Here is a 14,400-nt window from a genome sequence, read left to right on the forward strand (position 1 = left end):
CATCCATGCCTAGTTCTTTAGCTTAACTTGGGTCCAGGTCTGTAATCATTCAGCAAAAGAGGGAAGACAAAACTTTATATTCCTGATATATCTAAGGTTAAAAATAATCTTAAAAATCCTTTACAATAATTTAGGTCTTTAGACAACATAAAGGAAAAATCAAAAATGGAAAAAGCCAATACTGTGTGGTTTTTTTTTTTTTTCTTTGTTGGTCACTTATGTATGTTTCCTCCCTGTGGATTGGTTAGTATGCCAGCCTGTGCATAATAAAGTTTAGGCCTCAATCCTGCAAACACTTATGCGCATATTTAACTTCATGCATGTGAGTATTCTTACTAAGTAGTCTAGTACAGTTTGTATGTAAAGATGAGAATGTGTTTCAGCATTTGCATAGTCAAAGTCTTAGATTGTACAGCAAATTTCTAACACTTAGTACTTTTTAATAATTTTGTCTATTTTGTTTGTATAACAACTTTGATACCTGATATCTGAATTGTTGAATTTCTTTAGATTGATTTTTCTTCAGTAAAGCACAAGATGCAGGACAAAACAGTAATAAATATTCTGAAGAAATGGCGTCCTTATGTGGTACGTTTGAATCTTCGTGGTTGTTCTCTTCACTGGCCAAGCTTTAAAAGTATTAGTAAGTATTTTAATATTTCTTTTATTTCTATCTCTTCTTTTCCCTCTCTTGCATCTTTTTCTTTTTATCAGATGCCTCACTCTGTCACTAGGTGTTTTTTTTTCTGCTCTGCAGCATATGAGCTTCCCTACAACTACAGCCATGGCAAAGCAGAATGAATATGGGATCAGTAGGCTCCTTTAAATTGCTTTTCGCCACTACTCCCAGTTTCTAGGCACTGTAATAGCCTTATAGCTTAGCAGTACTAGAGTTGTATAGAATAACTTTTATTATGTTTTGAGATACTGTGAGTATAGTCTGACAAATGAGGCTGGAATGCAAACTTGTGCTTAAATGTACATGCCAGAACCAACTGCACTGAGGTAATTAAAACAAAACTCAGATGTACACAATATTGTGATGTATTATCATTTAAAGTTGAAGTCACAATATTCAGTGTCTGAGAAATCCTGATTTCTAGCATCAAACAGTTAAAAATGGAGGCAGGGAGCACACTAATGAAGACTTGTCCAGTTTTTTTATGTTTAGGACACTGTAAGGAAAATTATAACCGTGCACGCCTGCCAATAATGCAAAATAAAACCATAACGTCCTTAGTGCCTGTTCAAATATTTCTTGCTATGGTGCTCTTTAGTGCCACAGTGCAGGGCAACTGCACCTGCATTCCCCCTCATGGCCCACCAAGATACTTAAACTTAATTCAGTAAAGTCTTCCAAGGATAAGCAGGAAACTGCCATATCTGATACATATAGAAACACACAAAAGACCATGAAAACAATGTTCTGAGTTTAAGGTGGGCTTCAGTTTTTGTTCTGCTGAACAGATTTTGAAAAATTGAATCAGGCCACGTATAATATTGCTAACTGCAAAAGTGCAAAAATCATGAGTGACCCTCAAAAATCATGATAAAAGTAGATCAAGAAACAAAATATTATTTCTTTTGATTTTTGAATTCCCCTTGCCCACCTCCAATGTCTGTATGACACTTAGTTGCCATCTTTCAAATTTATAGTGAGTGAGGTAATTTTGGCCTCAGTTGCAGGAGCTCCTTCTGGGGGACCAAAATAAAATTGAGCACACAGTCCCCACCTGGACTGAGGAGCTTCAGTTAGGAAAGTGGAAATTGTATGTGCTTTTGTCTACTGTGAAGAGCTAGAAATCAGGACTGTGTAGTGAATGAAGCTGTTGTCCATAGCATCATGGTCTCATTTGTTGAGGAATTTGGAAGGTGTGTAATTGGTTAAGGAAGGATTCTTTTGTTTAGGGAAGTTGAATGTCAGGCTGGAAAATGGATTCTATTTCTTCCTCTGCATCAGAGTTCCTGTGAGATGCTAGGCAAGTTGCTTAAACCAGTACTTTCAGTGATGGCCACTAATTGTATGTTCTTCTGATTTGTGGAAGTGCTGAGCACTCACAACTGCAATGGAAGTCAACTGGAGCTACTCTTTAAAGTGCTAGGTACTCTGAAAAATGAGGTCCTAGGTGACTTGAGTTGGACACCCAAAATTAGTGGACATTTTTGACAATTTGGGCTTTAATCAGCTCCACATCTGTAAAACGGGGATAAAAATGCCACCTATTCTTACAGGGGTATTGTGAACATTAATGAATTTGTTTGTGAAGTACTTGGATACTATGGTGAAAGCACCATAGGAATGCCCAGAAGGAAATTATTATTTCTGTATTCAGTGTAGGGTTTGGATGGCGTATGGTCTAAGGTCACAGTAAGTAATGAATAAGTATCCATGCACTGAATAAGGTAGGATCCTGTGGAAAAATTAGTATGCAATCTTGTAATTAAAGTTTTGTATCATGATTAAGGCTGCAAGTTTGTCATGGAGGTCATGGATTCCATGACTTTCCGGGACCTCCGTGACTTCTGCAGCAGCTGGTGCGGTTGGCCCAGAGGTTGCCTGAGCATTTCAGGCAGTCCCTGAGCCAGCCACTGCTGGGTCAGTCTTGGGCCACCATGCCCCCCTCCCTCAGCAGCAGCAGCAGCAAGAGTTTGGGTGTGGGAGGGGGCTCAAGGCTGGGGGTTGGGGCACAGGAGGGGGTAAGTGCTGCCCAGAACCCTTACCTCGGGGGGGCTCCCCAGAAGTGGTGACATCCCTCTCCCTCCGCTCTGGAGGCGTGCCCAGGCAGCTCTGCACACTGCCTCTGACTGCAGGCACCACCCCCGCAGCTCCCATTGGCTGTGGTACCCAGCACTCAGGGCGAAGGCAGTGCACTGAGCTGCTGGCCGCACCTCTGCCTAGGAGCTGAGGGAGGGGGTGTTGCTGCTTCTGGGGAGGTGCAGAGCCAGGTAGGGAGCCTGCCAACCCACACTCCCAGCACCAGCGGGGGTCCTGGGCTGCATGCCACTGCTCGCCTCCCCCTGAGCACCTACAGTGCCCCCCCAGGCCATCCCCCAAGTACCTGCGGCACCCTGGGCCACCCCTCCCTCCCCCCAAGATTTATTCAGTGGTATATAGTAAAAGTCATGGACAGGTCACAGGTCGTGAATTTTTGTTTACTGCCCGTGACCTGTCCATGACTCTTACTAAAAATACCCGTGAATAATATGTACCCTTAATCATGATGGATATGGACAGGCACCCTTAAGTTTTGTATTTCCTAACCTTTGAGTGCTTGACTTTGCAATCTTAATGTTCTTTTCACATTTATTTTATTTATTTATTTATTGCATATCTGTATACAGTGCCTAGCAACAAACATTGAGTAACCAATCACTGACTGGGGCATCTAGACATTACTGCAATGTAAATTACTTGTCTGATGATCATATGGTATCTTAGAGCCCATCAGTAACTGAAGCCAGGGTCACTGCTATATGTCCAGGTATTGTTGCTATGATTAAGGGACTGTGAAATGCTATAGAGCCCAAACCAACTTGGCAGGAACCTTTGAGCTTCTCAAGCCTTTTGGGTCATTTTTATATTTATAGTTTTTATATCTAAGAGGAAATAAAGGATACTGTATGGCCCCAATAAGAAAAAAAGTGAATAGAGGGTGCTGCTTGAGATATAATAATGACACTTAGTATTTAGAATGAAGATTACTTTGTCTTTAGAAGCTCAGAGTGTAGACAAGTGCGTGGAGGTGTCCTGAAGCCTCTGGGAGTAGACTGATGTAAGTAACTCCTGAACTTAGTAGTCGGCACTTGCATTAGGAACTTCTGGGCGGCATTTTAAGTGATTTAGTTTTGTACAACAGTAGCTGAATCTTTCCTCTTTACATCAGTGTCCTTAAAAGAACACATTATTTAAGATTTTGTTATCTTTTTCTGGTACATACAGCAGCTCATGTTACAACCCATCAGCAATTAATCCAAGCACTCTGCATTGCTAATCAAATCACTCTGTGTAAATCCAGTGTTGTTTCGATGTGCAGTTGCTCTCACTCATGCTAGGCTGTTTCGAGTGAAATAATCACTATCAACTTTGTCTGTAAAACTTTTGTTGGTCAGGGGTGTGAAAAATAACACACCCCTGACTGACATAAGTTATATTGACAGAAGTGCTTGTGTGGACAGTGCTATGTTGGCAGGAGATGCTCTCCTGCCGACATAGCTACCACTGCTCATTGGGGGTGGTTTAATTATGTCAATTGCCTTAGAGTGGCTACACAGGAGTCCTTACAGCAGTGCATCTGCAGTGGTACAGCTGTGCCACAGTAAGATGTCTAGTGTAGACTTAGTCTACCTTGAGTGTACTAACTTAAGCTACGGTTACAGTAAAGACAAGCCCTCAGAGAAACACTTGTAGCCTGACCCTGAGAGAAAGCTACAAGACAGAGATTTTGGGGTAGAGTAGTGGCTGGAAAAAGAGTAAGAATATTGAACAAGGAAACTGTATCGTGTGTGTTTCCAACTATGTTCAGGGAAACAGGACTTTATCTACATTCTTTGTAAATAAACAGGATTGTGTCAAGGAAATATTTGACGTTTCATTAATTTCTCCTCCTAGTGGAAACAGCCCACAAGATTCTGACTAATGGCTAACTGCTTGGGTAAAAGGGGGCAACAATTGTAATTACCTGATATTTAATAATATATCTTATTTTGTATATCCAGTATGATCTGTATTTACAATTAATAATACAATTTTTGAGTGAACATTTTCAATAAATTGTCTCCAACCTGTTCATGCTGGGAATCTAGATCCTGTCTCTTAATCCGTATTTGTGGAAGGCCTCATTAGCAGCTTAATATTGTGGTTCCATTGTACTGGGGGCAGGAGGTGAGGAGCTTGTAAATAGGAGCCACACCCATTCATGCCACTGAATTTAGTTCTGTGGGGGGCTGCTGTGCAGTGCGATTTGGGGGACAAGCATGGATTGGGGCTTAGCTATTGGGAATGTCTTTATGCAGATCCACTGGCCGTTTCCCCTGCAGAGCAAGTAATAGGAGCTAGTGAAGTCATTGGTGCTATATAGAATACTAGTTTTTAAATAGTTCCAAAGCTTTAGTTCCCAAACTTGACACAGTCTCCTGCAACCTTAGGTATAATGAAGCTAGGGATTCCACTGGAGTTTTGATAATTGGGAACTGGTTTCCCCTTAATAACTAGATAGATGATAACTTGAAGGTTGGTTTCTGTTTATAAGCCCAAAGTACAATTATTACCAAATTAATACTTATAAACCTCAAGTAATTATGCTACGGTAGTTACTGCAGCATTAGTTATATACATACATTATCTTATGTGCAGTGCTGAGGAAGAGCCCGTGGTCATGGTACATGTAGGTAACAATGACATGGGGCCCGGAGGCCAAATTTAGGCTGTTAGGTAAGAGATTAAAATCCAGGTCCTCCATGGTAGCATCCTATGAAATGCTTCCAGTTCCTGCAGTTCTGCCTGTCTGACTGACCCTGTGTGTGGGTCTCAATGCATGGATGAGACAATGGTATTGGGAGGAGGAATTTAGGCTTATTAGGAACTGGGGAAACTTTTGGGAAAGGAGGAGCCTATACAGAAAGGATGGGCTCCACCTAAACCAAAACAGAATCAGATTACTGACATGTAAAGTTAAAGGTTGCGGAGAAGATTTTAAACTAAGGGCTGGGGGAAAGCCAACAGATGTGGAAGAGCATGCAGTTTGGGTGGAAACATCTTATAGGGATGAATTTGCTGAAGGGGGGACTCTGTATATTAGTAAAGAAGATAGGATAGAAGTTGATGTACAGGTAGGAACTGAAGAGAAACAGTTGAACAAAAAACAGCCCCATTCAGTTACGTCACAACTAAATACTTACTAAATACTCATTTTATAAGTGTTTGCGTACAAGTGCTAGAAGTCTAAATACTAAGATGGGTGAACTTGATTGCCTGATATTAAATGAGAATTTTGATATAATAGGTATCACTGAAACTTGGTGGAATGATAATAATCAATGGACATAGTAATACGAAATATATAGGAATGACAGAGTAGGTTGTGTTCATGGGTGTGGCATTTAAAAGAAAGTATATAGTCAAATACAATAAAAATCTTAAATGAATCAAACTGTACCATAGAATCTCTGTGGATAGAAATTCCATGCTTGAATAATAAGAATATAGCAGTAGGAATATACTACTGACCAGAATGGCGATGGTGATTGTGAAATGGTCAGGGAGATTAAAGAGGCTACAAAAACAAAAAACCCAATAACAATGTGGGATTTCAGCCAGCCCCATATTGACCAGGTATACGTCACCTCAGGAAGGGATGCAGAGTTAAAATTTCTAAATACCATTAAAGGCTGCTTCTTGGAGCAGCTAGTCCTGGAACCCACAAAGGGAGGGGCAGTTCTTGGTTTAATTCTAAGTGCATCACAGGATGTGGCCGAAGAGGGGAATATAGCTGATCTGCTCAGTAATAGCAACCATAATGTAATTAAATTTAACATCCTATAGGGGGGAAAATACCAAAGAAACCCTCTGTAGTAGCATTTAACTTCAAAAAGGAGAACAAAATTGAGGAAGCTAGTTAAACAGAAATTAAAAGGAACAGTCGCAAGAGTGAAATGTCTGCAAGCTACGTGGAAACTATTTAAAAACACCATAATAGTGGCTCAAACTAAATGTATACCCCAAATAAAAAAAGAGGACCAAAAAAGTGCCATTATGTTTAAACAGAGTAAAAGAGACAGAGGTAAAAAGGCATCCTTTTAAAAATTGGAAGTCAAATCCTAGTGAGGAAAATAGAAAGAAGCATAAACTCTGGCTAGTCAAGTGTAAAAGTATAATTAGGCAGGCCAAAAAAGAATTTTGAAGAGCAAATAGCAAAAGGCACAAAAACTAACAGCAATGTTTTTAAAAATACATCAGAAGCAGGAAGACTGACAAGCAATCAGTGGTGCCACTGGGTGCTCAAGATGCTAAAGGAGCATTCATGGAAGAAAAATCCATTGCAGAGAAGCTAAGTAAATTCTATAGATGATGTGAGGGAGATTTGCGTATCTGAGCAAGTCTTTTTAGGTGACAGATCTAAGGAACTGTCCCAAATTGAGGTGTCAGTAGAGGATGTTTTGGAACAAAATGAAACAGTAATAAGATCCCAGAACCAGATGGTATTTACCCAAGAGTTCTGAAAGAACTCGGATATGAAATTGCACAACTAACTGTGGTATGTAAACTGTTGCTTAAATCAGCTTCTGTATCAGATGATTGGTGGATAGCTAATGTGGTGATTTAAAAAAAAAAAGTGTTCCAGAGGCAATCCTGGCAGTTACAGGCCAGTAAGCCTAACTTCAGTACAAGGCAAATTGGTTGAAACTCTAGTAAAGAATAGAATTATCAGATACATAGGTTGAATCAAAATTCAACATGGCTTTTGTAGAGGGGAAACCATGCCTCACCAATAGATTAGAATTGTCCAAGTGTGTTAACAAGCATGTGGTCAAGGGTGATCCAGTTGAAATAGTGTACTTGGACTTTCAGAGAGCCTTTGACAAGGTCTTATACCAAAGGTTCTTAAGCAAAGTAAGGAGTCATGGCAGAAGAGAGAAAGGTCCTCGCATGGATTAGTAACTGGTTAAAAGATGGGGAAACAAAGGGTAGGAATAAATTGTCAGTTTTCACAATGGAGAAAAGTAAATAGCAGGGATCCCCAAAGATATGTACTGGGACCTGTGCAGTTTAATTTTTCATAAATGATCTGGAAAAAGAGGTGAACAATGAGGTGGAAAAATTTGCAGATGATACACAATTACTTATAGTTAAGTCCAAAACTGACTAAGTTACAAAGGGATCTCACACAACTGGGTGATTAGGCAACAAAATGGCAGATGAAATTCATTAAGTGCAAAGTATTGCACATTGGAAAACTTAATCCCAACTGTACATACAAAACGATGGAGTTTTAATTTAGCTGTTACCACTTGAGAGAGAACTTGGAGTCATCATGGATAGTTCTCTGAAGACATCTGCTCAGTGTACAGCAGCGGTCAAAAAAGCGAACAATGTTAGGAACCATTTGGAAAGGGATAGATAATAAGACAGAAAATATCATAATGCTACCATATAAATCCATATAGTATGCCCATACCTTGAATACTGCATGCTGCCAAAGATCCAGAGCGCCACCAGGTGAGTAAAACTTAACAGGGGCCCGATTTGGGGGAATCGGCCTAAAGCCAGCCCTGATAATGTAATTAAAGAACACACAAGGGGACTGAATTAAGGTTGCCTGGGAAACCTGAATTCTGGCATTTCCTAACCTTTGTGTGTAATTTTTAGGTTTTTTTAAAAAGGGAAAAAAAAAAAAAAACAAACTGAAAAAACAAATTCCTGCATGTGACATCATATTGACACCTACATGAGTCAACTGTAGGGTTGGAACCTTTAGATCAGGGGTAGTCAATTATTTTTTGTCAAGGTCCAAATTTCTTGGTCAAGATATGGTCAAGGTCCAGACTGCAGAGAAACATTTTTCGCAGCTCAGTAACAATAATGATGATGATTAGGGCTGTCAAGCAATTTAAAAAATTATGATTAATTGCACGGTTAAACAATGATAGAATACTATTCATTTTAAATATTTTTGGATGTTTTCTACATTTTCAAATATATTGATTTCAGTTACAACACAGAATACAAAGTGTACAGTGCTCACTTTATATTTTTGATTACAAGTATTTTCACTGTAAAAGAGCAAAAGAGAGAGTATTTTTCAATTCACCTCATACAAGTACTGTAGTGCAATCTCTTTATCATGAAAGTTGAACTTACAAATGTAGAATTACGTACAACAAAACCTGCATTCAAAAATAAAACAATGTAAAATTTTAGAGCCTGCAAGTTCTGTCCTACTTCTTGTTCAGCCAATTGCTCAGACAAACAAGTTCGTTTACATTTGTAGGAGATAATGTTGTTGGCTTCTTGTTTACAATGTCACCTGAAAGTGAGAACAGGCATTCTCATGGCACCATTGTAGTCAGCATCACAAGATATTTATGCACTAGATGCGCTAAAGATTCATATGTCCCTTCATGCTTCAACCACCATTCCAGGGAACATGTGTCCGTGCTGATGACCGGTTCTGTTTGATAACAATCCAAAGCAGTACAGATCGATGCATGTTCATTTTCATTATCTGAGTCAGATGCCACCAGCAGAAGGTTGATTTTCTTTTTTGGTGGTTCAGGTTCTGTAGTTTGTGCATCAGAGTGTTGCTCTTTTAAGACATCTGAAAGCATGCTCCACACCTTGTTCCTCTCAGATTTTGGAAGGCATTTCAAATTCTTAAACCTTGGGTAGAGTGCTGTAGCTTTCTTTAGAAATCTCACATTGGTACATTCTTTGTTTTGTGAAATCTGCAGTGAAAGTGTTCTTTAAATGAACAACATGTTCTGGGTCATCATCCAAGACTGCTATAACATGAAATATATGGCAGAATGCGGCTAAAACAGAGCAGGGGACATACAATCTCTCCCAAGGAGGTTAGTCACAAATATAATTAATGCATTATTTTTTTAACGAGCGTCATCAGCATGGAAGCATGTCCTCTGGAATGGTGGCTGAAACATGAAGGAGCATACGAATGTTTAGCATATCTGGCTTGTAAATACCTTCCAATACCAGCTATAAAAGTAACATGCAAATGCCTGTTCTCACTTTCTGGTAAAAAGAAAAGGGGTACTTGTGGCACCTTAGAGACTAACCAATTTATTTGAGCATAAGCTTTCATGAGCTACAACTCACTTCATCGGATGCATACTGTGGAAAGTACAGAAGATCTTTTTATACACACAAACCATGGAAAAAATGGGTGTTTACCACTACAAAAGGTTTTCCTCCTCCCCCACCCCCCCAGCCACTCTCCTGCTGGTAATAGCTTATCTAAAGTGATCACACTCTCCTTACAATGTGTATGATAATCAAGGTGGGCCATCTCCAGCACAAATCCAGGGTTTAACAAGAACGTCTGGGGGGGGGGTGACATTGACATTGTAAATAAGGAGGGCAGCATTATCTCTTGTAAATATAAACAAACTTGTTTGTCTTAGCGATTGGCTGAACAAGAAGTAGGACTGAGTGGACTTGTAGGCTCTAAAGTTTTACATTGTGTTTGAGTGCAGTTATGTAACAATCTACATTTGTCAGTTGCACTTTTATGACAGATTACACTACAGTACTTGTATGAGGGGAATTGAAAAATACTATTATCATTTTTACAGTGCAAATATTTATAAGCAAAAATAATATACCCTTTGATTTCAATTACAACACCGAAATACAATATATATGAAAATGTAGAGAAAAATTCAAAGTACTTAATAAATTTCAATTGGTATTCCATTGTTTAACAGTGCAATTAAGACTGCGATTTAATCTTAATTGCAATTCGATTTTTTGAGTTAATCGCGTGAGTTAACTGCAATTAATCAACAGCCCTAATAATAATAAGTAAATACCAATGTGTTTTCCCCTGGCTTTGTTCTTGGAATCAGCGGAACCATTTTGACTTAAATTTAAAAAAAAAAAAATCATCAGCCTGAGACAGACACCTGGCATGGAAAATTTCAGCCTAAATGGTTAGTTTGTCAAAGTTATAAGCAAGTGAAAACAGGGTCTGATTATTATGAAGGTTCCCCACACTTCCCATTAACAGTGCCAATTGCTTCACCTACAGTCAATCGTAGTACAGTAGCAACTTCTATATTTTGTGGGTCTTTATCTGTGCATAGCTTTTAATATAAATTTCTCTAGTTTTGGTACAGTTTTAAAATATGTGGTCGCAGCAGACTTCAGAGTCTGATCCCACTGAGGGTTACCAAAAGAAACTACAGAATTCGCTCAAGAAACTCCCTGAAAAAGCACAAGATCAAATCCACACAGACACACCCCTGGAACGCCGACCTGGGATAGTCTATCTACTACCCAAGATCCATAAACCTGGAAATCCTGGGCGCCCATCATCTCAAGCATTGGCACCCTGACAGCAGGATTGTCTGGTTATGTAGACTCCCTCCTCAGGCCATACTCTACCAGCACTCCCACCTATCTTCAAGACACTGCTGACTTTGTGAGGAAACTACAATCCATCGGTGATCTTCCTGAAAATACCATCCTGGCCACTATGGATGTAGAAGCCCTCTACACCAACGTTCCACACAAAGATGGACTACAAGCCATCAGGAACACTATCCCCAATAATGTCACGGCAAACCTGGTGGCTGAACTTTGACTTTGTCCTCACCCATAACTATTTCACATTGGGAGACAATGTATACCTTCAAATCATCAGCACTGCTATGGGTCCCCGCATGGCCCCACAGTATGCCAACATTTTTATGGCTGACTTAGGGGACGAAAGCTGAAGAAGCGTTGTTCTAATACCCCTACTCTACTTGCGCTATATTGATGACATCTTCCTCATCTGGACCCATGGAAAAGAAGCCCTTGAGGAATTCCACCATGATTTCAACAATTTCCATCTCACCAGCAACCTCAGCCTGGACCAGTCCACACAAAAGATCCACTTCCTGGACACTATGGTGCTAATAAGCGATGGTCACATAAACACCACCCTATACTGGAAACCTACTGACCGCTATTCCTACCTACATGCCTCCAGCTTTCACCCAGATCACACCGCACAGTCCATTGTCTACAGCTAAGCTCTACAATACAACCGCATTTGCTCCAACCCCTCTGACAGAGACAAACACCTACAAGATCTCTATCAAGCATTCTTACAACTACAATAACCACCTGTGGAAGTGAAGAAACAGATTGATAGAGCCAGAAGAGTACCCAGAAGTCACCTACTACAGGACAGACCCAACAAAGAAAATAACAGAACGCCACTAGCCGTCACCTTCAGCCCCCAACTAAAACCTCTCCAACTCATTATCAAGGATCTACAACCTATCCTGAAGGACAACCCATCACTCTCACAAATCTTGGGAGACAGGCCAGTCCTTGCCTACAGACAGCCCCCCAACCTGAAGCAAATACTCACCAGCAACTACATACCACACAACAGAACCACTAACCCAGGAACCTATCCTTGCAACAAAGCCTGTTGCCAACTGTGCCCACATATCTATTCAGGGGACACCATCACAGGGTGGCTGATGTTATTAGGCCCTATCAGAGGCTTGTTCACCTGCACATCTACCAATGTGATATGCCATCATGTTCCAGCAATGCCCCTCTGCCATGTACATTGGTCAAACTGGACAGTCTCTCCGTAAAAGAATAATTGGACACAAATCAGATGTCAAGAATTATAACATTCATAAACCAGTTGGAGAACACTTCCATCTCTCTGGTCACGCGATTACAGACATGAAAGTTGATATTTACAACAAACTTCAAAACCAGACTCCAGTGAGAAACTGCTGAATTGGAATTAATTTGCAAATTGGATACAATTAACTTAGGTAACCTTGCATAATGACTTAGGCTTGAATAGAGACTGGGAGTGGCTATTTCCCCTTGTTTTTTCCTACTGCCCCCCCGTTCCTCAGATGTTCTTGTTAAATCCTGGATTTGTGCTGGAAATGGCCCACCTTGATTATCATACACATTGTAAGGAGAGTGATCACTTTAGATAAGCTATTACCAGCAGGAGAGTGGGGTGGGGGGAGAAAACCTTTTGAAGTTAAACACCCATTTTTTTCATGGTTTGTGTGTATAAAAACATCCTCACGGCCTTTTCCACTTTTATGCATCTGATGAAGTGAGCTGTAGCTCACGAAAGCTTATGCTCAAATAAATTGGTTAAAACTCTAAGGTGCCACAAGTACTCCTTTTTCTTTTTGGTTGCAGCAGAGGTGCACCTTGAAGGTGGGGGTAGAGGGGTAGGAGTGCCCTGTCCTGGGCACCACGGCAGCTGTGCTAGCCCTTCTGAGTCTTGCTCTCACCTCTTCCCCTCCACTTGCACACAGTTACTGCCTCCCCTTTGGCGGAGGTGTGCCCCACCCTGCCCACTGGTGGGTCGAGGGGTAGGAGCTGGCCAGAACCTGATTGGCTCTCAGCTTCCAAACAGTCAGCTAATGGGGAAGCAGTAACTGGAAGTGGATGGTGTGGGTGAAATTGGAGGGGAAACGGAGCTGAGCATGGGTGAAAACATAGATCAGCCTCTGCAATATTTCCATTTTGGGGGTGCCATCCATTGCTCTTCCTGGTACTGGGGCACTGTTTCCTTGTGATATTAAAAAGCTGTATTCCAAATCCAGCTCTGCAGGCAAATAAGCAACTTTATATCTCTGTTAAGCATTAGATCATTTATAACAGTTCTTCCCTGTTTAGTAATAATGAGAGCCCTTTTTGAATAGTATATTTATGAAGAATAAAAACAATAAGAAGTCCTTGTGGCACCTTGGAGACTAACAAATTTATTTGGTATAAGCTTCCCTGGGCTAGGACCCACTTCATCAGATGCATAAGGCAACTCCCATCTTTTCACGTACTACGTATATGTACAAGGGCCGGGTTCAATATCTAGGGGATTCATTCCAATAACACAATGCAAACTGGCTCGAGCCCCCACCCAATGACCTGGGACAAATATATACCACCTCTGCTGGGCGCCTCCAAGAGGCAATGCTTCCCCTCTCGCAAGCACATAGTCTGAGTGTAGCAAAAAGCCTTTTAATAACAGAGAGAAACAATGTGTCATTATGTTGGGGAAACACCACCAACAGGATTCGTAACATAACCCATGAGCAAAAAACCCACCCCAAGCAAATTGGGGCATGCCCTTTCCCTTTGGTTCTTGAGTTCAGCAACCCAAAGTCCCAAAAGTCCAATGCCCCAAAAGTCTCTATCCCTGGTCAGGGCAGCCCCAGAGTTCAAAAGTTTATCTGCAGAGCTTTACCTCCCAACCCAGGTGGAGATGGGGGGTGGGGGGGAAGAGAGGTAAGGGGCACCTTACATGATCTGAAGCTGACCGCCCCACAGCTCCATAGGCCTTCGCTCCGCTCTGCCAGCCGCCCCATGAACTGCTCCGCTGCGCTCCCCACGAGCAGCTCCCGCCGTCCCACAAACTGCTCCACCAGCTGGTCCACTAACTGCTCCACGTCCCACAAGCTGCTCCCGCCGTCCTATGAACTGCTCCACCAGCCTGTCCACAAGGCACTCCAGCCATCCCACAAACTGCTCCACAATATATCTTCAGGCTCCCCCCACTACCTAACAGAATGCTCAGTGATTTCAGCTCTTAATCAGTTCAGCTCTTTGGTGACTTCAGCTTGTAGTAGGGGAGCCTCAGTGCTGGTGCACCATTAGCCCAAAGTGAGCTCAGCAGCCTGTAACTAGACTCT

General features: G+C 41.2%; 1 protein-coding gene across 12 annotated transcripts in view; it reads left to right on the forward strand.

Annotated features, from left to right (window-relative positions):
• The window catches only part of FBXL13 (F-box and leucine rich repeat protein 13), a 178,838-nt gene that overhangs the window by 57,456 nt on the left and 106,982 nt on the right, over positions 1–14,400 (forward strand). For all 12 annotated transcript variants that reach the window (XR_012156835.1, XM_073328536.1, XM_073328539.1 and 9 more), the window contains one exon: positions 511–643. Coding sequence is in view for 11 of the 12 variants with exons in the window: in XM_073328536.1 (XP_073184637.1) it covers positions 511–643 (133 nt within the window). In the remaining variant the exon portion in view is untranslated. The remainder of the gene's footprint in view (positions 1–510; positions 644–14,400) is intronic.

Source organism: Lepidochelys kempii, chromosome 1 (assembly GCF_965140285.1).
Source record: "Lepidochelys kempii isolate rLepKem1 chromosome 1, rLepKem1.hap1, whole genome shotgun sequence".
Classification (NCBI taxonomy): Eukaryota; Metazoa; Chordata; order Testudines; family Cheloniidae; genus Lepidochelys; species Lepidochelys kempii.